Genomic DNA, 26728 nt, shown 5'->3' on the forward strand with positions numbered 1-26728 from the left:
AATAAGACTTCAAACAGGAAAAGTGCAGGATTTATAAAATTAATTTTATTTTCCTTTAACATCACAATAGAAAGCACTACTACATCAGTGACCAAATGTAAACTCAAAATAAAGAAATCAAAAAATATTTCTATACATGACCACAAATAACATTAACACAGAGAAAACGCATAAGCATTTACTTTGGATCTACAAATATTCTGTTCTACATTTGAGTGAAATTCCTCACTAACATATTTTAAAGTCTCTGGAATCTGTTTTTTCCTTTACTTATGATTTAAACTGAAAGCATTTGTGTGTAAAATGTCAATCAACGTCAATGCAATTTTTGTTACATTTTTAAAAAGAGTAAACACATCTTTCTAAATAAATGATTTCCTCATATGTCCTATCTACATTAGGCAATTACAAGCAGATTTGTGGAGTTTTCATAGTGTTTGTTATAGACCAAGCTGAGACATTCAAGTACACTAATGAATGCCTCAGTTTCTCCTTGTCCAGTCTCCACTCATCTCATGTCAACTGCCGCTGGGAATTTGATGATCATGGCTGCAGAAAAGACAGAAAAAGCAGTCAGGATCTCCCTGCAACTAATACATTTGTAGAATTAACAGGTTAATTTAATAGTTTAAAGGTTTTACTTGTAATATAAATGTAATTTGGTAGCCGTAGTAGAGAAGATGATAACTGGTTGACTGAAATGATCAAAACTCTGGTTGCAGAATTTAGAACAGGCTGCATTTATTTTTATTGAGAAAGTGGGACAAACAGACAAGTTTATTACAATAATATATTCTTTGTTATGAATGCATAAACTGTTTTTTTTCTATTCATTACCAGAGAGAGAACAATTCATAGAATATATCTGTATGAAAGCACGTATATGGACATTAGATCCAATCAAACCAAACACTGCTTAGTTAACATTTACTTTTATTTACTAGATGTAAATTAATCAAAATTTAGTCAAAATGTAATAATTTAATGCAATAAACCAGCTTTGAAGGTGGAAATATAAAGCTGGATTTCACCCATGTAATAATATCCCAAAAATATCAGTTGAAGGAAACATGTAAATGGAGAACAGCAAAGGGCCTAAGACTGAGCCCTGTGGCACACCACACTTTACCTGTGGCACTTTTGGCATCTCTTAATTTACAAAAATAACATGGTAGTTATCTGAAAGGTAATATCTTAAGCAGGCAACCACCTGTCCACAAATGCCAATATGATTCTTAAGTATGCTCAGAAATTTTTGATCTATAGGGTCGAAACAGTTTTAAATATTACTAGAAGATACTATCCTAGTCAAGTGCTAAACAAGTATTTTGTTTTGAAGAGTATGGGCACAACTGGAGTAGTAATATCAATACTCTTTTTTTTATTCTAAATGACATAGATTTCTTATGAACAATTAAAACTTAAGACTTTCTCACATTATTTCTCACAGTCAACTGAGAATTATGTTCTCTCATGTCCAGACAGAACAGGTGTAGAAGTATTTGGGGGGGCGATTTGGTATGTTCTGCATGTATGTTTTTGTACGGTAGGTGGCGTTATGAGTCTGTGTCGTCCCGCGTCACGTTACCTGCCAGACGGAAGAATCAGCCATTTCGAGCAAGTTGTGCGCTCTCTTGTATTTGTGACATTAAGGGAACGTTAACCATTTTCCACGTCGTACAAATCTTAAAGAATACCAGACTTTAATCTTAGTAAATTCAAAATTGTCTCAATCATTATTTAGCCGTTTTTTAGTAATTGTAGCTATCAATCTGGCTGGGTGCGGCTGAGAAACGACAACACGACCAGATTTATATGGATATTTCTAGCTACGATCTTCATCATTTTTAAGCTCCAGAAATTACACAACTCTACAATCAGTATGGGCATCGCGAATTTGATGTTTCCTGTCTTATTATTCGTGAACGGTAAGTAGTAATTTTATTTTTGTAGCTGTAACACTTTCGGTTTTAATTAATAGAGCCGGAAATAATGCGTATATGCTTTTCTACGCGTATTTTCATACTGCTTGTGGTTTTTAACATACTCATAGCGATTGTTTTTTTATTTGGATACAAGACAAAGATTGAAAATGGTGTATGCTCTGAATTCTGAGCTATTTACCTTTATAAATCCTCGGACGCCACTGGGTTTCAAGTTCAGGCCTTGCGATAATACCAGCCTTTTGGAGATTGATGTCCAATTCACGTATGGGCTTTGACGGGTGTGTGGTATGCTACTTAGGTATATTCAATTATTGTCTCTCCAGTGTCCATTTGTGCAGTCTGTGCGATTTTTTTAAATAATCGGGCTTCGAGATGCCAATAGGCCTTATGCATATTCGTCACAAATCTGTATCCGAGTTTCGTCTGTATTGCAAATATTTAAAGATTTGGGGTCTAATTAATTTGGTTGGTGCAATTTTTTTTTTTTTTACGATTGTCATGGCTGTTTTAAAAGATTAGTTGTTTTTGCTTTATGTCACGTTGTAGCCAATGATGTAGCCTACAATCCCTGCCTGCTTTGTTTTCTCAAATGTATCTTAATCATAATCATACATTGTAACAGTTTATAAACGCGATGAATGGACTAAATATGAGTTATGTTGCGTCTAGGCTATATTAGCCTACGCAAGTTTCATCGTAGGCCTACTGTACAGTTCGTCGTGTTTAGCTGCTCAAACCTGTTTCATGAATTTGTGTTATGTGTACTATGGGACAGCTAGCTTGAAAGCTGAAGCATCTGTATGAAAATAATATAGCAAACGTTAACCTTGTTCATTCTAATTCTATATGATTTATAATAGCGGACTAATACTAAGTCAATAGACTTTCATTCAATAACTTAAATAATAATAATAATTTATATATGTAAAATGTAATTGTCTATGTTAAGACTATTTTGGGTTAAATACATAAGTTAGCCTATATTATTAGCATCTATGCCGTGCTTTCCACAGATTTATTTATTTATTTTTAATCGAACGCGAAAAAAATGCCTTTAATGTACTTACAGTGATCATCCCGTAGGATATCATAAATCACTATGACAACTAGTATGCGATTTGTTGCGAGGGAATGCGGGTGAGCTCGTGTAATGGTCTGACAAACTCAATACACAAGGGGGCGAAAGAGGAACATTAGGTTGTCTATGCATCAAACCGGATGTGTTTTATTCAGGTGAGTTCACATATTAGTTTTTCTAATCAAGTAAAACTGTTTTTAAACTGTTGATCTGAAATGGAATAGAAACATAGAATAGAAAACTGCGCGCTAAGTCACGCTACATTGACTCTGTTTTGGGTTATGAATTAAGTAGTATTTCCACAACGCAACAGCGCGCTTCGCCTTGATGTGTTAATAATAGTGGGGGCATTTAAGAAATATGAATCATTTCCACTTTGCTGTATATAAATATTTTTTAAAAAAATATATTTTATCCACAGCACTTTATAAATACCTTGCTTTGGTTAAAAAGGGGACGTAGGTTGCTGAAGGGATTGTTGCTTATGCAAATGAATTATCAAAGATTTTGTTGGTTTGTAATGGAATGAGTTTGTGATGTTTTGCTGTGGTTTTCTTCATCAGTGGATACTGGAAAAATATTGCAATGTTTTCTTAGGCCTGCACTTCTCTTTTATCAATGATATACTAACAAATGTGTGTTGCTAAAATACATCTGCTGATGTAAAGCTCAAATTTTGTGTTTATTGGTTCGATCCCAGAGAATGCATGAGATGATAATATATACCTTGAATGCAACACCAGTCAGTTTAGATAATAGCAGAGGCGGACAAAGTACACACCCTCCTTACTTGAGTGAAAGTACAGATACCACTGGTCAAATACTACTCCACTACAAGTGAAAGTTGTAAAGACAGATTTTTACTTAAGTAAAAGTACAGAAGTATATGTTTTTAAAAGTACTTAAGTATCAAAAGTAAAAAGTAAATGCATTGTTTTATTGTATTTTGCTTTTATTGTATACTTACAATACTTTATGCCACTAATGCAACCTACTGAATACACTGATTAGCTTGTATTATCTTTGGAATTAAGAGCTTTTATGTTACCAAACCTAGAAATGGAACAACTGAATGAAGATAATCATCTTTATTTTTTATCTAACACTCCTACAGCTACATTGAACTCATTTTAATACTTGTTTAAAAGTTACAAAGTTCTTTTTCAAAGAGATATTGACGTCTATGATATGGTTTATTTTAGGCAAACAAAGCAAACATTGAAAAGAAAACAAATCTTTAGTATCGTCAGAAAACTGGATCATACTCTCTCAGTATGGCCATGGGTGTGCAGGTTGCACCAAAGAACCGTCTTTTTTAATTTTGCCATCAACTGATCAGTGTTCATAAAATGCTCAGAAATCAGTGAACTTCACAACATGTGGCTAGGGTTGAGTATTGTTTGAATTTTATCCATTCAGATTCTGATTCTGCTTATTGATTTCAATTCTTATTGATTCCTAGTTTAGATTCCAAAGTTTTCATTTAGCCTACTTTTTGATCATTTGTTTACAAAAAAAAAAAAAAAAAAAAATATATATATATATATATGTGTGTGTGTGTGTGTGTGTGTAGTGTGTGTGTGTGTGTAGTGTTTTGACAATAAAATAATTTTCAGATTTATATACTTCCCTGACCAGTTTTTAGCAGCAATTTACCAGTAGGCCTAAGTTTATAGCATATATAGAGTAAAGTGAGGGCAGCGATTTTTGACAGATATATTAGCCTACCATTTGTATTGCCATAAATCAAACTATAGTTAATATAATGAAACTATGGTAAATTGGTGGTGACTGAAGTTTTACTACAAATAGCATATGGTTACTATAGTGAGATAATAGTACATTTGTGGATACTGTGATTTTACTGCAAATACCATAGTTACGGTTACTATAGTAAAAACATGGTTAATTTTCCAAAGGGCTTTAATGAGTTAACACATGCCTTTGTAGAGCGCTTTTAGCTGTGCAGTAGCGCGGATGTTTACATTAGTTTAGTGGTGAAGATCCCGAGGTTGCCAGATTTGCTAAAAGAAATCAGCCAAAAGCTAGGTGGAAAACTGCAGGCTTTGAAATACTGTAACACTTGGCAGATCGCAGGCTGGATTTCGCAGAAAAAAAAGGTTCAGTGAATCTGAAAATGCACACACTGTAAAAACTGCTACATACAACGACTTTCTACTTGGGGACCTTGATATAAATGTAGTTGAGTAAAAAGTACGATATTTGTCTTTCAAATGTAGTGAAGTTAAAGTCGCAAGTTTCCAGAAAAAATAATACTCGAGTACACTTTTTGAGTATCTGTACTTTACTTAAGTACAATACTCAAGTAAATGTACTTCGTTACTGTCCACCTCTGGATACTAGCATTTGCCAAATGCATCATCTATGTGTGTTGGTTATCAAATTAATCACAAAACCATTTGAGTGCCTGAATTGAACAATTTTCTTTTGAAAGAACTTATTCTTATGAAGAAAAGTTTAGTATGGTAGAGCAGTTATTGTGTAGATTATTATTATTTTTTAATGTTTTGACCAACTCCTTACCATCAAGATCAAAATATCACACAGACTATTTATACAACAAAAAACAGTGAAAGATAATCTTTGAGCAAATGTAAAGGTATGATATTGTAGTTCAATTGCAAGTTGTTGCATGTCTACAGGGCCATATTGCTGTGCTTATATTTTTGTTCCCTGGCAGTCGAACCCATGACCTTGACATTCTAGTGCCATATGTTGCCAGCTGAGCTAAAAAAAAAAAAATGTTATTAAACCTTCACTTAGATTTGTGCTGTTTTGGGTCCTATTGACTTGCATTTTAAAGGAATAAAACACATTTTTAAATATGCAAGTATGTAAAACAGGATTTTCAATGACATAGGAGTGAGAAAGAAACATAATTTTAATTTTAGGTGAACTATCCGTTTAACAACGGTTTAACCAGGAATACTACTACAATTTTAGATGTGAAGAATTGAGACACATGGCGTAGTTGCTGTCCTCAATGCAAAATCTATTAAGTTTTCTCTTATAGTTTTATCATCATTTAATATAATTTTAATTGTGGTGTATTTTCAACAATGTGGTTAGGATTTTCTATGATGTAAATGTTAAATTTTTAATTGGCCAATCTTTGTGGCTTTTAAAAAAAGATCTTATCAGGAAGTAAGAAAGGAATTTTGAAGCTTGGCAGTTATGAGTGTTTTGCAAGAGCCCCTCCCCCAGTGGGAGCCTTCGAAGTTAGCATAAAAAGACGTAACTGAAGACAAGAGGCCATTCTGTTTGAATAAAAGTCAGTGAAGGAGAGGCCTCAGCACACCGAACAACCTTCTTTTGTGTGGAAACAGCTAATCGCTTAAAGGGATAGATCTCCAAAACGAAACTTGTCATTTATTCACCCCTATTTAGCATTAATACACACAAAATGTTACTAAATATGTTTGTCTTCTTGAAAATAGATAGCAGGGCAATAAATTACAAACCTAAGTATTGGTCTAAAATGCACCATGTGGTAGTATGACTATTGGAAAAACTGCTTCAAAATGTCCTGTAGGGAGATGCTAAACATTTAAAAAAAAAAGAAAAAAAAGAAAAGTAATTTAAACAGCTGTTTTTGCCATAAAGAAGCTGACATGGCTTTAAAATTTGTATTACTACTATTAAACAGCATTTTTTTTTTTTTTACTTTAATTATTAGGCTTATATAGCCTATAATTATGTAAGTATGCATGTGCAGTCTGGAGGTTACATTAAATAATTATAGTTTTTCAATTTAAATTCATTATGACTAAATGTAATGTGAGAACGAGAAAAATGTTCAATGTTTTAATATTTTTTAAGTACAGCGTATCACACCACAAGACACTTGAAATCACCTACACTCTTAAAAATAAAGGTGCTTCACGATGCCATAGAATAACCTTTTTTGTCTAAATGGTTCCATAAAGAACCGTTAACATCAGTTCTTCAGATTATAAAAAGGTAAGAAAGAGATGGTTCTTTAAAGAACCTTTGACTGAATGGTTCTTTGTGAAACCAAAAATGGTTCTTCTATGGCATCGCTGTGAAGAACCTTTTAAGCACCCTTTTTTTTTTTTAAGTGTATAAACATGAAAAACACATGCAAGCATGTACATTTATTTACAAAATTTACAATCCCACTGAAATGCTATGTGAACATAGTTCATGAACTCATTGTTGTGCTTTTTCTTATAGTCAGTTTGTGTTGTTTGTTGGCATCTTCCATTATGTGCCACTCATCAATACAGAACTTTAGCTCTACATTGTAGACCTATCTATTTCATAAGTCTTAAATTTGTCTATTCAGTTGCAGTTTAAGCTTCTCTGTGTGATTATTCATGTAAATTAGTGTTCAGACCGCTTCTGAAGGCTTGTAGACGGCGTTGTCAAAATGGCACCTGTTACTTTTCTCAGCGCTGATGTGGAAGAGCTGATCACAGCAGTTTTTGATTTACAGATGAGGATTTTAAAGAGTTATTTTATAGACGCTTGTGCAGGGTCTTTATTAGAGCTTTATTCTTGTAGCTAGCAGATTTAAATCATCTTAAATTTGGATGTTCAAATGTCTTAAATGAGGCCAAACCCCTCCAGAGATGTCTATGTTGCTCAATAGAAATCGTTATGCTGAGCCGTAAATCGCCCCCTGGTGGAAGACCCAGACCTGTATCGAAAACAATATTTACCGCCCAAAGGGCGTCAAGTCCGCTCTAGGAGCAAGAATGTCAGTGTAACGAGAAAAATAACGTCTCTGTCTTTGAAATTGTTTGACATATAAGTGTACAATATTGATTTTGTCAAGTTAATCTAGCGTATGGCTCAAATACTACCGGCAGTTTGATTCTTTACCAAAAGTTTCTCACTGAATTCACCATCCACCATTTTTGTCCGATGACAGATCTCTATCTAAACGTATGGCATTATACGAGGGATTTCCTCCATGGTGTGGAGCACACATACAAAACAGCTTATTTGTATAGAAAAATATTATTCTTACCCTTAATTTGCTGACTGCCCGTCACAATGTAGGTCGTATATAATGCATTATCCACCGCTTCGGTTCTCAATAGTTTCTAAACGCGTATCGATCTCTATCAAGATTTTTTTATTTAAAAAATAAATCCATTACAGCTGTTTTAATCCGCCTAAACGGCTAAACAAAACCAACAAATAACGTAAGTCTCTTATAATTTAATTCAACGAAAGAAAAATATCGTCGTGTCTATATGTTATAAAGCGCTACTGTATCATCCAGTTTCAATTTTAATATCGCAGCCAGACAATCGCACACCAGTTTCCGCATTCTGCTCGTCCGCTCTCTCGCGAGACTACATTTAAACTCAAGGATGAAGCTACTTGTTTATTTTGAATGAGACAGTTTTTTGGATTTGGATCCTGCCTTACATATTCCTTACCAGATTTCTGAAATGGTTTGTAAATATAGTGTATTACATTACACTAAAAACAGTAGTCTGACCATAATTTATTTCCCATGTAACATGCAATTTAAGTAAAGCACACGTGTAACACATAATATGATTTTCACTGATACAGAATGTATATTTGTGCATATATGCAAAATATTAAATGGCTTATTTTTATTTTTTATATTTTTAAGATACAGCATGTGGATGTACATTAAATTACAATGTTTTGTTTAAACATTTAACATGTGTTGTGTATTCTCTATTTTTGTACATGTTTATATTTACATTTATATTTCTCTTTTTAGAGCTATCAGTGTATATTTAGTAATATACTATATTTTTTATATAGTATAGGGGCTTATTTATAGTAAAAAAATAAATAAATACTTGTAAACTGTGGCAGATGGCATGAAGCTTATCATCTCAGCTGAAGAATATCATTGGTATTATTGTTATACAGGTGTTTTATTTGTTTGTTTGTTCTCCAGGTGTATTTGGTGTTGAGACAGATCAAGTGGAGATACGTGAATTGATGGAAGGAGATTCTGTCATTCTAGACACCAAGTGTATTACCAAACTACACAAAGATGACGAAATAGTGTGGAAGTTTGGATCTGTTGTCATCGCTACAATCAAGGCCAATAATCCCTTATTATATGACACTAATGATGCAAGGTTCAAAGACAAACTACAAATAAACGATCAAACTGGGGACCTCACCATCAGAAACACCAGAACCACACACTCTGGGTTTTATGAAGTGAAGATCACCAATATCACGCACACAACACACAGGAGATTTAGTGTTACTGTCCTTGGTAAGCACTCATTTATGACAAAGAGCAACATATTTTAATACTTAATTTTTTTAAATGTAATTACAGTGCTTGGGTCATACAGAATGTTTATTTTCATTTCAAGTGTAAAAATGAATATATATATAATAAAAAAAATACATTTTAACAATGATAATAACTTTTTACATTTTTTAAAGAATATAATTTTTGGCAGAATGCATATGAACTGATTAATTTAAATATGTAAAATGTCTATATTTGTGCTTTGTCATATTACATATTGTATATTTAATCCCAGTATTTTTAAATATTTTCAAACTATGTGTGTGTTTTTATATATATATATATGTATGTGTGTGAAGAGTTCCAATGCAAAAGGCTTGCATTTTGCATCTTGGTCAAAAATGAGATAACGATACTGAGTAAATTCCCTCGACACATAGTATATGTTCATCAAGTACTTTCACTTCAAATGCACTTAATACCGGCCTCAACCCATTCAGAAGAACCAGTACTTACATAGAAACCTATACATAGTAGCCAGAAAGAAGTGCTAATGTTAAAGAAAATGTCAAACGTACTTGGAGGCTATTGCATCTGAACTCTTCATTCATATATATATATATATATATAATTTTTTTTTTTTTTTTTTTTTTTTAGAAATATTGTCAGAACACATTCATTAACATCAGTTATTTCTGTGTATTTTTCTACATGTATTTCAGATGCGATTCCTACTAAAGTTTCAGTAACGGCAGGAGAGTCTGCCGTTTTACAGCATAATATTGCTGATATACACATTTATGATGTGATAGAATGGATGTTTGAAGACGGAGAGACTCCCATAGCTCAAATCAACAAACAAAACAGTAAATACCCCTCATATGATGGAACTGACGAGAGATTCAGAGACAGACTGCAGCTGGATCAGACTGGATCTCTGACCATCACAAACACCAGAACCACAGACTCTGGACTTTATAAACTAGAGGTGAAAGGAACAAACATACCGACCAAAAACAGGAGCTTTCGTGTTACGGTTGACGGTGAGTAGATCAACGTTTTCAGAGTGATGTCTGTTTATGCTAGTCATTTTAATGTTTGTAAGAAATAACTTGCATGGAGAAACCCTGAACTGTGCAACTGATTGAAGATTCATATAAACGCAAGATGCTTGTCACATGATTTATTTTAGAACTGACTGTCTCTCTTTGTCCATTACAGAACCTGGTCTGTCCACAGGCATTGTAGTGCTGATATGCGTGTGTGTAATTGCGTTGATCTTGGTGGTGGTTGGGATTTGCTGTCGGAGACGATGTCGAAAAGGCTAGTATTAACTTTGCATGCGTGGTATTAACCAAAGTAAGTATTTTTAATGCAGAATTTTAAATGGCATGTTGAACTTAACGATTTGCTGCATTGTTTAATGACATCTGTGATTGTTCAGACAATATTTACTGCATTTCACTAAATGACAGCAGAAGAATACTTAAATGATTTGGAGATCTGGGTTCAATTTCACATTTTAGCCAGAAGGTTTACCTTCACTTGTGCAAATACACTTTATACTGTCTTTTATTACTCTTTCTGTGCTTACTTTCAGGTGAACATAAAAGGAATGAGGTACAGGATCCATTGAAAGGAAAGCAATAGTTCAGTGCCTCTGTAACATAAGCTGTGGATGAAATCAAACTATGTGCTGCTGAGTTGTGATAGAGAATATGCTTACATGTGTTGTACATTCACTGGAACAGATTTGCACTACATGCTGATCAATGATCCTATTACTGTATGGTACACTTCTTTTTTACATATAATTATAAGATATCGTACCTGTTATTGATGCAAACATAATCATGGTGGCTGGTGGGACTGTTGACTGCAGCTTTAAAAGTTTTAGGTGTAAATTCTTTAGATCACCTGACATCAGCAGGTGTCATTTAAAAAAATAATACATTTTCCTTATTGATTGATTCATGCTTTAAAAGGGATTATAAAAGGAGATAGATGTTTTCCTACATGTGCAAAATACTTTAGAAATATAAGGGACACGCCTGTTTTTGTGGTAATCTGCTCATGCATCTTTTATTTTTATTTTTTTATAGTGTTATGGAAACTTTGTGCCTCATTTAAAAAAAAAAAATATATATGTTTTTGAGATCTATATTTTACTGTTACACTGATGCTATGTTTACATGGGGACAGATTATGATAAACTGTTGTTCACTTTCGTCTAGTGAACAGTGATTTGGGTGTTGAATGTTTTCTGGTATGTAGTCATGTAATTATTATTGTGAAATTCAAGTTTTTTTTTTTTTAAATCAACGAGATTCATAAGTAATATGAATGCCAAAGTTATTGCACTTATTGTAAATTCATTGAATTACTTTTTTTTTTTTTTTTCATTTTTATGTTGTTGGGCTGCTAGGTTATTGGTTACTGAAAATGTATGCCTTTTTTTGTATATTGGGAAATATTTGGAATAATAAAGAAGGAACATATATGCAGCAGCATTAATCACAATTTTTCTCTGAATTGTTCTATCATCCAATTAGCATGATTTCAGTGGTGTCAGATATTTGAAAAAAATAGAGAATTCATTAACATGGATCTAGTTTAATGTAACATTTATGGTCTTTATTTATGTTCTATTCCGTCTTTTGCTTTTGCTGTTTTCTAAGTGTTTAAAATTCTCAGGAAAAAAAACCCCCAGTCATTTTCAGAACAATGGAAACATCTGTTGGTCAACGGCAGGTACAAGAGGAAGTGGTACTTGGGTGGTTCCTGCTGTTGTATTCACTCGACTGAATACCCTTGGAAGACTGGTGAGGTAGATCCAAAACCACCTTAACCAGATTTAATAGTACTATCCACCAGGAGGCGCTGTAAACTAATCCATAACAGAACATGATGCTGCTTACAGCAGATGTTCTTCAGCATTTTTTCCCATCAAAAAGCAAACGCACTGGTTTTTCTTTCAACACAGCCATCGTTATGAAAAAAGTCACGAATCTCGGTCTCTCTATCGGTCGGGTTTTTAGTTTGTAATTCTCTGTCAGTCAGTTTTGCTGCGGCTATAGGAAACTATACACGCCCACAATCAAACGATCATTCTTCTCAGATTTATTGAAATAATCGCCGTAGTAAACTCATATTTTACAAAGGCGTTCAGAAATATGAAAATTATAACTGTCCTCGTTCTTTTCATGTTTGTCGCTGACGGTAAGTCGTGTAATTCTGTTCATTTTTGGTCACTTTCGTTTCAATCACTGGAAACAGGAAGTGGGTGTATTTGTTGACATTTAAAATCTTTTTGAACGATTTTACAGCAGTAGTAAGTCATGCAAACCCCTTAAATGTTTATGGAAATATTCCATAAATGCATCTATACACAGATTTATTTTCCTGATCTGCCGCATGTGCTTTGCATGTAGTCAGTTTGCGTATGTTTACGTTTCAGCGTCGTGACGTCGTGAATGTGGGATTTTAACATTGTCGCTATATTTGCATAAACCATTAAACTGAGCCTTTATTGAGCGAATATTTGTTGTGTGTGCACTTTTATTTACCTACTTTATTAACATAATAAAACTGACTTTTTTCTGTATCTTATTTACCTAGCTACAACAAATCCAATCGTTTATAACTGTAACTTATACATTTAGTCTTTTTGGTAAAAAAGGCCAATTCTGGATTGGATTGTGTATTGTTTTCTTTACTGATCATCTGTAAGTATTTTGTAGTTGTTCAGTTTTACATATTTGAGCATATCACATTTAGTTAGATATAATTCAGTGATTGTTTAATCTATTTATTGTGCAATGTGTTATAAATTAACTGTTTTTGTTCTCCAGGTGTGTTTGGTTTTGAGACGGATGGCGTGAAGTCAATATCAGTGATGGAGGGAGATTCTGTCACTCTACCCACTTGTCTTAATCAAATACAAAAATATGACACAATACTGTGGAAGTTTGAAAGCACTCTCATAGCTCAATTCAACAAGGATTCCCAAACATTCTTGATAAAAGATGGTAATGATGGGAGATTTAGAGATAGACTGGAGCTGAACACTGAATCTGGATCTCTGACCATTAAGAACATCAGAACTAACCACTCTGGATTTTATAAAGTGGACATGATCAGCACGAGTGGCTCCTCAAACAGAAGGTTCAATGTGACTGTAATTGGTGAGTAGTGCATTGATGATTAAATTCACCAGAAATCTGAACTAGTTGTGTGTATTAACACATTGTTTAAAGTTGGAAATGAATATACAGTTGTGAAATGGTCAATTTTAGGTTTTACATGCAAACAAAAACCATTAAATTAAAAGTGAAAAAAATAATTAAATGTTTTAGGTAATATTTGTCGCCAAAATCATACCCGGACAGCTGAGAATTTTTTAAGTGAGAATCACAACATGACTAGAAACTGATAAAGAAAAACATTTAAAGCATAAATAACAGCAGCAAACAATGAAGGGAAGTTTTGGGTTTAAGCAAACGGCTAGAACTCACCTGGATTTTCTCTTTACGTTGAAACTCTATCCTTGTATTGAAGATTTAATCCGTGCGTGAAAGAAGGTCCCATCACGATCAGCTTTTCTTGAAATGGGTCCCTAGGGTTGTGCAGTTCATTCCCTCTGTTTGGCCTTCAAACTCTCTCTCTTTGTTGTCATGTGACCTTCCAGCCCACTCCCATAATAGGAATCTGAGTTTTTGGACCACATTGTAGTTAAGTGGTCTGGTTCCTATATATTACGCAAATAAAAACTGAGGAAAACTGTCACCTGTGTTTTGTATATTGAACTGTTCTACCTTTAATTACAATACTGGTTGTCTAAAACATGAATGTGAAAATGTTTAAGTAGTTACTAATTGTTCCTCTGGTAAAATGTTTTTTATATTAAATATATGTTTGTCTTTGTAAAGTTTAGACTTGTATTTGGTATTTAAAATCCCTTTTAAATGTATTGTTTTCGTGTTGGTTTTTATGCCCCATTGTAAATAAATTAATTTGGTGTAGTTGTTGGTGCAAATAATCAACTGTGAAACTCTTCCAGGTGTGTTTGATCCAGATGCAGATAAAATAAAGCCTGTATCAGCAAAGGAGGGAGAATCTGTCACTCTAAATACTGATTTTAAAGTACAGAAAGATGATCTGATGCTGTGGAAGTTTGGACGAGCCACCAAACGCTGCGTATATAATCCACTTCATCATGTCCCGTGTCAAAGTGATGTGACTGCCATCGCTAAAATTGACGGAGAAACCCGTGAGGTCTCATTAGATGCTGGTGACAGTGAGATGTTTAAAGACAGACTGAAAATGAACAAACTGACCGGATCTCTGACCATCACAAACATCAGACCTGAACACTCTGGGTTTTATATACTACAGATCAGTAATAACACTGGGACCAAATACAGGAGATTTAATGTTACTGTTAGTGGTGAGTATCACAGGCAATTTATAGAAAGTAATTTTACATTTTATATATATATATATATATATGCATGTATGTGTATATATATATTATACTGCACTTTGATTTTATTCAGTTATATATTAGAATTTTTTTATTTATTTTACTATTGCGTATAGTGTAAATGTATTTAAATAAAATACAGTTAGCCTTTATTTGTGCCAATATGTGAGGTTATTTCCCAACATTGTGCTTTTTTTTTTTAGGCATTACGAAATCCCACTCGCATGTAATTTGGATGTCAATCGCTATAGTGCTTTTGTTGGTGGTGGCGGTTGGGTGTTTGGCTACAGGCTTTAAAAACTGGCGCAACAGGAACTGTAAGTAACAGAAATATTTCTGTTATATTTTCAACAAATTTTATTTAGATGTTTCTTTAGGTGTAATTATTATAATAATAGGTTATTACAAAAGAATCTTTGTAAAAATCATTGTAAAAATATTCAAGTGATGGAAAACCACTGAGATGCATTTGAGATGTGGTTTTACCTTCATTCCTAGTTTTGTTCGGGAAACTTAGGTCATATAACTGCTGTCAATCTACGAGGGCGCATGAACCGGGTGAGTGTTTCCTTCAGATAATACTGCTTCCTGTGTTTAAGTGTGAACATAATTAATGTATAATAGTGCAAAAATTTACTTTTCCTTATTTCTCTTTGACAATTAAATTCTGGTGTTGTTTGACCAATGTTTGTTGATAAAAACAGAATTAATACCAAAAACAGTGATAGAGGGAAGACCTGTCACTCTCGACACTGATCATCCTGAACTACAGAGAGACGAAGTGGTTGAGTGGAAGTTTGGAGGTAATGTCATAGCAAAAATCAGCAGAGCAGCCAATAAGATCTGTCAGAAGACTTATGATGGTACCGATGAGAGATTTAAAAACAGACTGGAGCTGGATGGTAAGACTGGATCTCTGACCCTCAGGAGCACCAGAACCACAGATTCTGGAGAATATCAACTACAGATTTCCACCAATGGAAAAGTGGAACTATACAGAAAATTCAATGTTTCTGTCTTTGGTGAGTAGCTCAGATTTGCTTGTACATCATCATTAAGATGCACTTTATGAATTTTGACCTCTTGTGCTTTTGTGTAATGGGACAACAACATGATCTCTTTACATCATCTGTGTTTATTCTGTGCTTTCTTATAGATTCCAGTCAAAACATACCAAATGTGTCAGCTGAGTCTCCTTTGATGAATGAGGAGAGTTGTAGCACATCCAATATGGAGTTGGTATAATACTGTCAATGTTGAAGAGAAACATATATGCTGTTATTTGCCTCTAAAATATTTCACACTCATGGATGATCAAGAACGGACCATGTGTGAACCATTATGTACTGTATACATTATATGTGCACCACAGTTATGTTTCTCTGACTGATGTGTATATTTCTGAGAATAGCTATACACTATATAAAGTGCAATTGGTGTATGTGAATGTTGTGTTTTTGTACATATCCTTGAGCCTGTGCTGTGTTTACAGACATGCTTTTGCTGAAATAATCCATTTTATTTACTTATGTCTAGCACTGTAATTTTTTAAAATTGATATACCTCTTGTGAGTGTATAACTGACTTAATTGAATCTACAAATGCACTTTGCATGACTGTTTGACCAAATAATAATAGAAGACACTACAGCTTTAGCACTGCTATTATGAAACACTAGAAATACAGCATTGTTGCTTTATTTTTTGAACAGTTGCTGCTCAGTGAATGAATGTGAGAGAAAATGGTATTAATTGTAAATTTCCATTTGTGGTCTTATTTTTGTTGAATATATATTTTATTTTATTATTATTATTATTAATTTTTTTTATACATGTGTTATAGCCTCATAGCTCTAAAAACGTAAATTCAGTCTTGACAATATTTTGTGTTTTCTGTCAGTTTGTTATTTGATCAGATCTGACTGTGAAATCTTAATGTGATCTGGATTAATGTACTTTTGAAACTGATATGCTGCTGGTTTATATGCTTTTAATGGGATTTCTGGGTTTGTTTTTACTTTCAAAGCTTTTAAATCTACAAAATAAGTAAATGAGAATTATGATAAAAATAAAAAAGTAAACAGTCTTATGCAAATGATTTTGCATCTTTGTGTCGGTTCGTTGATTGATATTCATTCATATATTCAAAAAAAGATAACTCCATTTTTAACAATTTTCAAAAATCTTTTTTTTCTCAGTCAAACTGCATTTGGGTTATTTTGATTAAGTTAATTAACACAAGTAATTAACACAATAAAACATGAAGATAGATATATATATATATATTAACTCATTTATACTATCAAACCGCAGTTTAAGGAGTTATTTGACTTTCTGATTTACTTTGAGACACTTTGCAATTGTATGACGTAGACAGTTATGTCCTTGTTATTCGCTGAAGTCACGTGACTTGGTAGCTTTGTCTCGAGTCCCTCATCCCTGAATCACTGCCGTCATTCAGTTTGGATGTGGTCAGAAGCGGCAATAAAATGCGGAACCATTCCCTCCTTTTGTGGGTTTTATTATTCGTGGACGGTGAGTCAGTTTTATTTTAATAAATTCAACACTTTCGGTTTCAGTAAGCTAGAATTGGAAAAAGATAATAGACGCATGCTTTTATATCTCCAATGTTTGGATATTTTTTTAACGATATTTACTTATCTATAAATTGATGTTGTGATGAGTCGCACTGTGAATAATGACACATGACAGCGTATTTTTAGGGGGTAAATTGGTTGTGCACGTGTGTGTTTAATGAAAACTAGAGGGCGCTGACGGCCTGCATTAATCTGCGCATATCACTATTTTATAATACAATTTGACAACACCACAAACGCGCATTAATAGAATAGAACAGAAAAAAAGTAATTTAGGGTTTGTCAGTTATTGTCGCCGTCAGTCGGGGATACAGACAGAGCACAAAGCTGTTATCAATATGAATGAACGTGTTATTGTTACGGCGTGATAATCATGTTTATTGCTTCAATAAACCGGAAATAGTAAACACGCCCTTGATATAAACCGCTTTCACCCTCATTTTCAAACTCATAATTACCGCTCTTTTACTTTGAAGTTGCATTAGCCTACTGAATGATGTAACAGGTGGAGTGGGTTTGAATTAGGCTACTGTGTTAATCGAAATGACTTCTTCAGAATAATTATGCCACCTCAACCACAATTTGAAACCAGTAGAACAAATATAAAAGTTGGTCTCACAATTGTGTTGAATGTAGCCTCTACACTGTGCCATATTTTGTTTAACCTTTCTGTGTCCAGTACATGTATGTAAAAGTCTAGTTATTCTGTCCTTTGACTTCCATTAACATAATCGCACGTCCAGTTATGAGCCAGTTGTGAAAGTATTTACTTCAGACTTGGTTTTTGTCCTGTAAACTTTATATTTTCACGCCTCAGGGGGCTGGTGGTTATATGATGGTGATTTTACTTCTGTACTTAATTTCTGTGGTGATACAACCATGAATTTTTGTCTTTTTTTATTTTTATTTTTTTTATTGTAGTTAGGCCTATTGTAAATGCCTTTCTATGTTTGTAGAATATTGAAGCATTAAAGTTTTCCCTTTGTAGACTTGTGCACACAAGTCTCGCAGTCTGCCACTTTTGCTGCTATACTTTAAATTGTTTGAGAATTAATGTTATAGATATAAACACTTATGGCACATATTTTTACTCAACATTACTGTGTAAGTTTAATCTTGCTCTTTGCGATGCCTGTTTCTGTTTGTTCTTCAGGTGTGTTTTGTGCTGATGAAGTGTCAGTATCAGTGATGAAGGGAGATTCTGTCACTTTACATACTAATCTTACAGAACTACAGAGTGGTGATACAATAGACTGGATGAGTGAAGATGGCGTTATCATAGCTAAAATTGAAAACAAGAAAATTTCAGAAAAGTATGTTCCTGAAAGGAGATTCAAAGGCAGACTGGAGCTGGACAGTCAAAATGGATCTCTCACCATCAGAAATATCACAGCTGAACATAAAGGACTTTATATACTAGATATCAGTGGCGGAAATCTACAGTCCAAGAGGTTCAATGTTACTATTCGTGGTGAGTAACCCAAGTCGTTTGTGTGATAGTTTTTGTACTAAAAGATCACAGTTTTTTGTCTTGATAGTAGGTATGCACCTAAATTTCAACCACTGAAAATTATCAACCCATGTAGTCTTCATCGCGCAGGTTTCAATCTCCCTCTAGCTGTTTTCACTGCGCGGTGTGACGCTCCTCTCAATGAGTTGCTCACTCCTTATATGAATGCTTCACTCTACCTATCACTGGAGGAGCAAAGTCCTCTCAAATAACGTTAAATAACTGTTTGCAATAGCGCTACTGTGGTGTAACATGGCAACGCTGGTAAAATGAAGCTATACCCTCTCGTTCACTGATCTGCACCCCGCTATGCTTTGTTCACATGCTCTGATAATAGCTTTGTAGGACTAGGCCTATACATTATTTGGATAAATATCCCAAAACAAATTATAAAAATAAAAAATATATAAACAAATAAAAAATCTGATTCTGTTGCATTGAACTGAATAAAAATGAATATATTTAATATTAATATATTAATATATTTTATGTCCACTTTCATTGTGTTACTTTCAATAAAAGTGTGGTTATTTTATGGATTTTTTAAATTCAGTTTCATTAAAATTATTGATTTAAATTAAAAAGTCTTACAAAATTACTTTATAATATTTAATAAAATAATAAATCATTATAATAAAGCATTTTCGGTGTTGGTTTTCGGTCGAGGGCATCCAGAATTTTATTTTCAGTGTATCCTAGTTAACTGTTTATAAATTGAATGTTCAAAAATAAAAGCAGCAACTGACAAAGTTAATAATATGAGGTATGCAACTTTAAAGGGAAAAAACATAGAAACCAATAAATGGCTAAATACGATTATTTTCACAATAAAATAAGAAAAGCAAAAATGTTGAATTACATTTTATTTATTTATTTTCATATCTCTGTGTATTTTTAATGTTCTTTTTTTAACCATGAAGTGTTATGTCAAATAGAACGAGGGAGAAACAGGAACACGCACACACAAACATAAATACTGTATATGCACAATTATTAATAGTATAGATCAAGGTGTGTAGTATGTGTTATTAAGGAAGTTCCTGCAGTTGGAGGGATGCAGATGGATGCATGCATTACTGATTAGTCCCCCAATGCCATAGATTTTATTCAATAAATCATTCAAAATTCATAAAGCTAAAACACAAACAATAAGGATACAGCTAAATTAAGTGGAATTGTACATTTCAAACAATAAATTACAAAAGTCAAGTAGGCCTATTAAGATACTTAAATACAGGTATTTTACTACAAAACTTCTATGCTTGAAAATCTACATATGGTTGACACAGAAACACAAACAATCCACATATCTATGTAATTATCTATTCGTTGTCTGCATAACGCATATTTTCGAACTTTATTAGTTTTAAATTGGCTACCTGTGTGCCGTGTATTATAGGTAGGGCATATTTGGACGTTCCAACAGCCGGTGGCGCTGTTAGAATGTTTTGAGTGACTGACCAATCAAGGATTCCCAAAAACTCTATAGGGGGAGATATTATGTTATTAAGACTCTATCAAACATACTATATAGCGTTTAACCACTTAAATACACCTTGCAGTGCATAATGTAATTCAAAAGTGACAAGAGTTATAATTTACTCCGAAGAAACATTACGTGAAAACGCAGAAACAGTTTATATACCTTTTATAATACCACCGTTTGGACTAAAAAACTCATTTATTTTATGTTTTGTAATACTGCCATTAAATCTATACTGGTGTATGCATGTTTCGATTTGTGCGTCATCACAACTGGACAGAAACTATTCAGAGTTCCCTGTTTAGATGTTACGTGTAGTGATGGCAAACCCTTAATACCAATTAAAAAGAAGTTATCGCTGTGACATTTCGATCGCAAATATCGAAGCCTGAGCCTTTGAGCTTTCCAATGACATATGTTGTCATTGTTTAGTTAAAAGTTGAAATATTGAAAGGATGCAGATAATGTAAATAAACAAACTTTGGAACCGGCCATGGTTTCTCGCAAGTTATGGGATTAAACGACCCGGTTGATGAGAGATGGAGTAACAGTGGTGTGAATTTTAGTGGGACTGTTTGTTTGTCTGACCAATGAAAGGCAGAGTGAGATTCTTTTGAAAACCTGTCTGAATACACTCATTTTTGCAAGTCTGTTTTGCTACAGTAGTGATGCATAAATTAGGCTACAAGGTAAATTAATTAAGATACTTAAATGCGGGTATTTTGCTACATATGGCAAAATGCAAACAATAAATCCTTAAAACCTTTGCAATCATTTATTCGATTGCTGCATTTTATACTGCAGCTCCGTACATCAGAATTTTATACTGCCTGATTGTGTGCAGTGACCATTGTAGGTAGGTTGTACATTTAAACTCCGCAACAACCTGTGGCGCTGTTAGAATGTTTTGAATGACTGACCAATCAGCGCTGCAAAAAGAACGCTGGGGGCGGAGTTGTTCTCTACATTTGATTCTATCAAACTTGAAAATAAAGAGTTTTATTACTGAACACATATTGGAGTACATAATTCATAGCAAAAATTACACTAATTATGTTTTACTTCGAAAAAAAATGTTACGTCTAGAAAGCAGGATTCGTTGACATCCCTCTTAAATTAGCACTGTTTGGACTAAAAATATATAATTTATTTTGTGTTTTATAATATTGTCATGAAATCAATACTAGTGGTTCATGTTTGAATTTATCTTTCATAGTCACTGGACTGTAACAGTTCAGAACTCCCAATTTCGATTTGCGTGTAGTAATGGCAAATCCTGATACGAATAAAAATTAAATTATTTATGTGACATCACGATCCCAAATATCGAAGCCTAAGCATCTGAGCTTTCCAATGACATATGTTGTCATTGTTTAGTTAAAAGTTGAAATATTGAAAGGATGCAGATAATGTAAATAAACAAACTTTGGAACCAGCTATGGTTTGTCGAAAGTTAATGGATTAAACGACCCGGTTCACGCGAGATGGAGTAACATTGATCTGAATGGTCAGACCGGGGATCTCACCATTAGAAACATCCAAGACGATCAGTACGGATGTTATAAAGTGGAGATCAACACCAACAGTATGATCTTACACAGAAAGGTCCGTGTTAATATTAGTGGTGAGTAAATCAAGCGTTCTATTCTATAAAATTACATTAAATGAGTAGGTTAATAGTTGATTTAGCTTCTAAAATTAACACTCAAGAATTTAAATTAAGTAGTGACTTCAAATTATTTAAATTATAAAATTATTATTAATATAGGCCTATTTGAAAGAAAACACACACACACACACACACACACACACACACACACACACATAAAACCTGCACCAAGATGCCTTCATACTTCCCCTCTACAGTAATATTGTTCTTATTGACAGTTCTTAATTGTTAGATGTTGTAATAACAATTCTTATTGTGCACTGTTGCAGTCAATGATTATTTGACACAGACTTTGACCTGACAGTGTAGCAATATTGAATCCTGTGTGATATGAATTTAGTCTCTGAGTAACCCATTTGTTCTCTATATGTGTTTGTTCCTGTAACAGATGAAATAAAGACAGTATCAGTGAAAAAGGGAGATTATATCATTCTACGCACTGGTGTTATTGAAATGCGAGTATATGATCAGATATTGTGGAAGTTTGAAGACCATCTTATGGCTGAAATCATAAAAGGGGCCAATCAGTTTTCACTGTATGGCGGTGCTGATGGGAGGTTTGGAGGAAGACTGCATCCAGACCATCAGTCTGGTTCTCTCACCATCAGTGACTCTGAAACCACAGACTCTGGAGATTATCATCTGTACATGAGCAACAGCATGTACACCTTACAGAGGACCATCAGTGTTACTGTCAGTGGTGAGTAGGTCAAATGTTTCTGACTGTTTGGTAAAATGTTGATTTACTGTTTTATTATTGTTTTATAACAAAGTTATAAAGTTATGTTTTATATGTTATTTATAATAACAGATTTTTTGAGGACCTTTTAAATTACCTATTAAAAAGATACAAAAATGAAAGTTACTCACATGCATGTTTTTCTTAAAATAATACATGAATATGTTTTTTGTAACGTTTCTTCTTTTCTTGTTCAGACATGTTTACTCATACTAATGAGTATCTCTTTATCATTGCAAATCCAGGTCTGTCTTCAGTAATAGTAGTAATATGTGTCTGTGTTGCACTGGTGGCTGTAGTTGTCCTTGTGGTGTTTTATTATCAGCGCAAGCTACGTCTAGAAAGACAAAGACGTGAGTATTGCCTGCAAAGTTTACAGTTTTTTAAAAAAAAGCCTGATTATTGGTAAAACAATTAAGGGTTTGACCCCATCAGCCTTTTAGACAAACACTAGAAAAATAAAGAAATAACATTAATGCAGAAATATTAACGGCAGTACTGAACTTGTGCTCTAGATTTGAAAAAGTTTAAAAAAGAAAAAAAGCTAATGAAGAATAAGTGTAAAAAATGTAAGACTCCAAACAAAGCAAAACTGCTGAAAGAAGGAAACATGTAATTTTTGTGAGTGAAATGATAACCTATTTTAAATGAAGTTCAGGATTGACACTGACACTTGAATCTGTGTTTGCTACCAGGTGACAGAAATCTCTAATCAGGAGGCCCAATGATGTAAGATACTGGTCAGTTATGTTTTTATGATGCTGTACCTGTCAGTGATTTTGCTGTTGGTAGCATGTGTGTTTTCTTTGTGTGAATGTGTGGCATGACCTGTATACACTGTCAGAATTTTTATTGCTGTGCCTTTTTCTGTACTTTTTATAACAGGTTTCAGTGAAGGTCAATTGAATCAACCTCAGTATCAGCATGAATCCATAACAGTACATAAGCACAGTAACAATATAAACATATAAGCTGTATAAATGAACAAGAGCTGTATTGTTATAAACAGATAAGCAAGGTTTGGTTAATGTATTAGTTTACATTGCACACTCATCAGTGTATTCTTAATCTGTATTTGAAAGACAGTTTACAGATCTTTGACTCAAACTTTGCATTTTATATATTTTTTTATTAAGTTCTTCTTGCATTTTCATTTGTACTTTCTCCCATTTCTGTAGCATAATAATATTTGTATAGTTTTTTCTTACTGTTTTGCATTTTGTTTTGTTAATTAAATCTGACCCCTTTTCTGTGAATCTGAAATGATAAATATGAGCTATACAGCTGTTCATTTCTGCACTCTAGTGAACATACTGTTTAAAATGCATCAAAATCAAGAAATATAGCTAGTATTCATTCAGCCTTTAATGCACTGTATGTGAATGAACATAATAATAATAATAAAAACAAAGATATCATAATTAAAAAGCTTTCATTTCCTAATGGGCTTGTGAAATGTGTTATTCCATCTAGTTATTCACTTCAAATACTTCACACAAGTAAGGAAAATATATCATGAGTAATCTGAAATTATATACATTTCTGTCTTCAAAATGTTGATTTAAATGGTTCTTATTTGTTTAATCTAGGCTGTTTGCATGGAGATTTGTGATTGGTCTTGCAGGTGCAAAGTGTCAAACATGTTCTGTGTCCATAAATACTGACTATTCCCCCAAATCTCAATTGTCTCCATCCTAATCCAGTTTTCTAGTTCAGTTCATGCAATGTTTGATTTGTGTGCAAACACACAATAAAGCCAAATGAACTGATGAAACTGAAACTATATGAAGTCAGAGTGAACAGCAAGAGTGGATGCATTCTAGAGTGCTACCATTGCAGATAGAATGAAAGCTTCTGAAATTGCCAGAGGCATAAAGAAAGATTAGGCAGGGTGTTTATATGTCTAGAAGTGGCTTGTTTGCTCTTTTACCTATACTTTTTTATAACTGTAACCTAAATGGCACCAGACTATAACACTGAAATAAATAATGAAAGGAATATTGAAAAATGTTGAGGCAGAAAGAGATAGAAACAAACTCTTTATTATTGCTATACAATATCAAGTACATCACCGTTTTATTATCTGTGTTCCTCCGAATCTTCTGATGTCATTAATCAAAAGAACAATAGCAGCCACAGCAGCCACACTTATCAAACCAGTGACAACCAATCGGATCACAGCTTCAGGAGAGTCAAAACAAAGGTCGCAGTCTGAGGAAAGACAATAAATCAAACACTGAAAAAATGCATTATAAAAACTCTTTCACAAAAATCCATAAAACTGGATTTAGACCTGAAAGTATTTGACAGAGTTGATCAATGGCCAGATGTTTGGTCTGGGTGCTGACAGGATTGTTCACTACACAGCTGTAGGTGTTTTTATCCTGATATTCCACCTCCAGAGGTAGAGAGAGACTGATGCTGAGATCAGGCACACTGATGCTGGACAATAAACTGTTTCCTTTGTACCAGGAGAGAGTCACATGACTCACATTCAACACTGAACACAGGAATATCCTTGATGATCTTTCAGCCAATAAAGCACATTGTGAAGTATCACTGAAGATTACAGGAATGGGCACAGGAGCTGGGAAACACAAGAAAGGGGAAACATTAACAAAACTAGAAAGATTTTATATTATTAACAACCTCTACAACTTCATCTCACCATAAACATTGACAGCGAATAGCTTGGTTGACTTCTTATTCCTGATAATGATGCTCAGCTGATAAACGCCATTGTGTTCATTAGTGATGTTTGTGACAGTGAGATCTCCAGTATGTCTTTCGAGCTGCAGTCTGTCTCTAAATTTCTCGTCATTGTATGTAGTAATGTTTCCTGACGCTATTCTGCTTATACGAGTTCTGCTCGATCCAAACCTCCACTCGATCTCATCCTCTCTCTGTATTTCCGTAAGACCGGTCCGGAGAGTGAACGAACCTCCCTCCATCGCTGACACATCTGTCTCAACACCGAACACTCCTGGAGAACAAGATTAGAATCTGTAAATATTCCAAATGCTTTAAATGCTAAAGAGCAACCCTGTACAGAGAAGTCAAATATTACCTACTCACCAATCAGAGGAACAAAACATAAACAGAACAAAACGAGCGCGTTAAACATTTTCTTCAACCGTTTGAGATAGATAGACAATGGCTTTGATGACCAATATCATGAAACATGTCGCGTCTTTAATATGGTTTCATTATCTTAGATGTCCAGATAACTTGCAGTTTAGAGCCAATCAGAAAACCTCTTGTCTGCGCGCCTGAAGTGAGCCGCGATATGGCTACATGCACACGCAACAGCTCAAATACTGATGTTGTGGTTCAGTTTCACATCCTGGTTTTATTCCTTAGCTTTTAATAACATCACAAGACAGTAAGCTCTGTTTATCACTTAGATATGCCATAGGCTACTTCAATATAATGGCTAATTTTTACCGCAGACTTTATGCTCCCTGCTAAAAAAACAAACAAAAAACAATAGAAGCCCAATAGAAACCATCACAGAAATTCCAATGGTTTCCATTAAAATAAACCATTAGCTTTTTCCAGTAAAACCATTACAAAATTCGCTTTTGTAGTGTGTTTTGGGCATTTTTCCAATAGGATTTAACATCCCACCAATAGAATCCATCACATACCACACCATTATAGTCTCTATTAAAACAATACAATTCCCATTATAACCATTAAAAACATTACATTTTCTCTTGTGGTTTGGGCATGGTTCTATGTTTTTTTTTTTTTTTGTATCAGCAGGGCTGTAGGACAGCACAGTCGCAGAGGAGATGCTATTTGTTTTCCAGAATGTTGAAGCACTCGTTTGGTTCGTTAAACTGATGTTGATGCGAAATGTAGATAAATTTGAGCTGTTCCAAGAATGTCAGTGTTAACGGAGTCGCTATTTTTTACAATGAGTTTGTATAGTGGAGTGGAAATCTGACTTTAAGGAAAATAATGCCATTGCCAGTTTAC

The 26728-nt window shown here is 33.8% G+C and overlaps 4 protein-coding genes and 1 long non-coding RNA gene across 9 annotated transcripts; 3 read left to right on the forward strand and 2 right to left on the reverse strand.

Annotated features, from left to right (window-relative positions):
• Positions 1 to 23: 23 nt before the first annotated feature.
• Positions 24 to 8179, reverse strand: LOC131530437 (uncharacterized). The gene is made up of 2 exons (XR_009268384.1): positions 8039 to 8179; positions 24 to 549 (listed from the first exon to the last, which is right to left on the reverse strand). It is a non-coding gene; the product is annotated as an uncharacterized LOC131530437 (long non-coding RNA).
• Positions 1257 to 11753, forward strand: si:dkey-182g1.2 (uncharacterized). 2 transcript variants are annotated; one of them, XM_058760662.1, is made up of 5 exons: positions 1257 to 1928; positions 8957 to 9286; positions 9991 to 10311; positions 10490 to 10591; positions 10869 to 11753. In XM_058760662.1, exons 1-5 carry the CDS (start codon positions 1883 to 1885, stop codon positions 10916 to 10918), a joined length of 849 nt encoding a protein of 282 aa, XP_058616645.1. In that variant the 5' UTR covers positions 1257 to 1882; the 3' UTR covers positions 10919 to 11753. The 2 variants fall into 2 exon arrangements, with proteins under 2 accessions (XP_058616645.1, XP_058616646.1); XM_058760663.1 differs by having other exon boundaries at positions 1270 to 1928; positions 10490 to 10627; positions 10869 to 11750.
• Positions 11754 to 12057: 304 nt separating this feature from the next.
• Positions 12058 to 16748, forward strand: LOC131530389 (uncharacterized). 2 transcript variants are annotated; one of them, XM_058760639.1, is made up of 7 exons: positions 12058 to 12487; positions 13120 to 13452; positions 14328 to 14714; positions 14954 to 15067; positions 15249 to 15308; positions 15455 to 15772; positions 15907 to 16748. In XM_058760639.1, the coding sequence occupies exons 1-7, from the start codon at positions 12442 to 12444 to the stop codon at positions 15993 to 15995; spliced, it is 1347 nt and encodes a 448-aa protein (XP_058616622.1). In that variant the 5' UTR covers positions 12058 to 12441; the 3' UTR covers positions 15996 to 16748. The 2 variants fall into 2 exon arrangements, with proteins under 2 accessions (XP_058616622.1, XP_058616623.1); XM_058760640.1 differs by having other exon boundaries at positions 12067 to 12993; positions 15907 to 16747.
• A 403-nt stretch (positions 16749 to 17151) lies between these two features.
• Positions 17152 to 24155, forward strand: LOC131530411 (uncharacterized). Of its 2 annotated transcripts, none has more exons than XM_058760668.1 (6): positions 17152 to 17284; positions 18500 to 18817; positions 22397 to 22708; positions 22993 to 23100; positions 23443 to 23487; positions 23633 to 24155. In XM_058760668.1, the coding sequence occupies exons 1-5, from the start codon at positions 17239 to 17241 to the stop codon at positions 23457 to 23459; spliced, it is 801 nt and encodes a 266-aa protein (XP_058616651.1). In that variant the 5' UTR covers positions 17152 to 17238; the 3' UTR covers positions 23460 to 23487; positions 23633 to 24155. The 2 variants fall into 2 exon arrangements, with proteins under 2 accessions (XP_058616651.1, XP_058616652.1); XM_058760669.1 differs by having other exon boundaries at positions 23443 to 23476.
• A 614-nt stretch (positions 24156 to 24769) lies between these two features.
• LOC131530412 (CD48 antigen-like) lies at positions 24770 to 26016 on the reverse strand. 2 transcript variants are annotated; one of them, XM_058760670.1, is made up of 4 exons: positions 25823 to 26016; positions 25416 to 25730; positions 25041 to 25334; positions 24770 to 24958 (listed from the first exon to the last, which is right to left on the reverse strand). In XM_058760670.1, the coding sequence occupies exons 1-4, from the start codon at positions 25869 to 25871 to the stop codon at positions 24816 to 24818; spliced, it is 801 nt and encodes a 266-aa protein (XP_058616653.1). In that variant the 5' UTR covers positions 25872 to 26016; the 3' UTR covers positions 24770 to 24815. The 2 variants fall into 2 exon arrangements, with proteins under 2 accessions (XP_058616653.1, XP_058616654.1); XM_058760671.1 differs by having other exon boundaries at positions 25815 to 26016.
• Positions 26017 to 26728: the final 712 nt, after the last annotated feature.

This window comes from Onychostoma macrolepis, chromosome 22, assembly GCF_012432095.1.
Source record: "Onychostoma macrolepis isolate SWU-2019 chromosome 22, ASM1243209v1, whole genome shotgun sequence".
Lineage (NCBI taxonomy): Eukaryota > Metazoa > Chordata > Actinopteri > Cypriniformes > Cyprinidae > Onychostoma > Onychostoma macrolepis.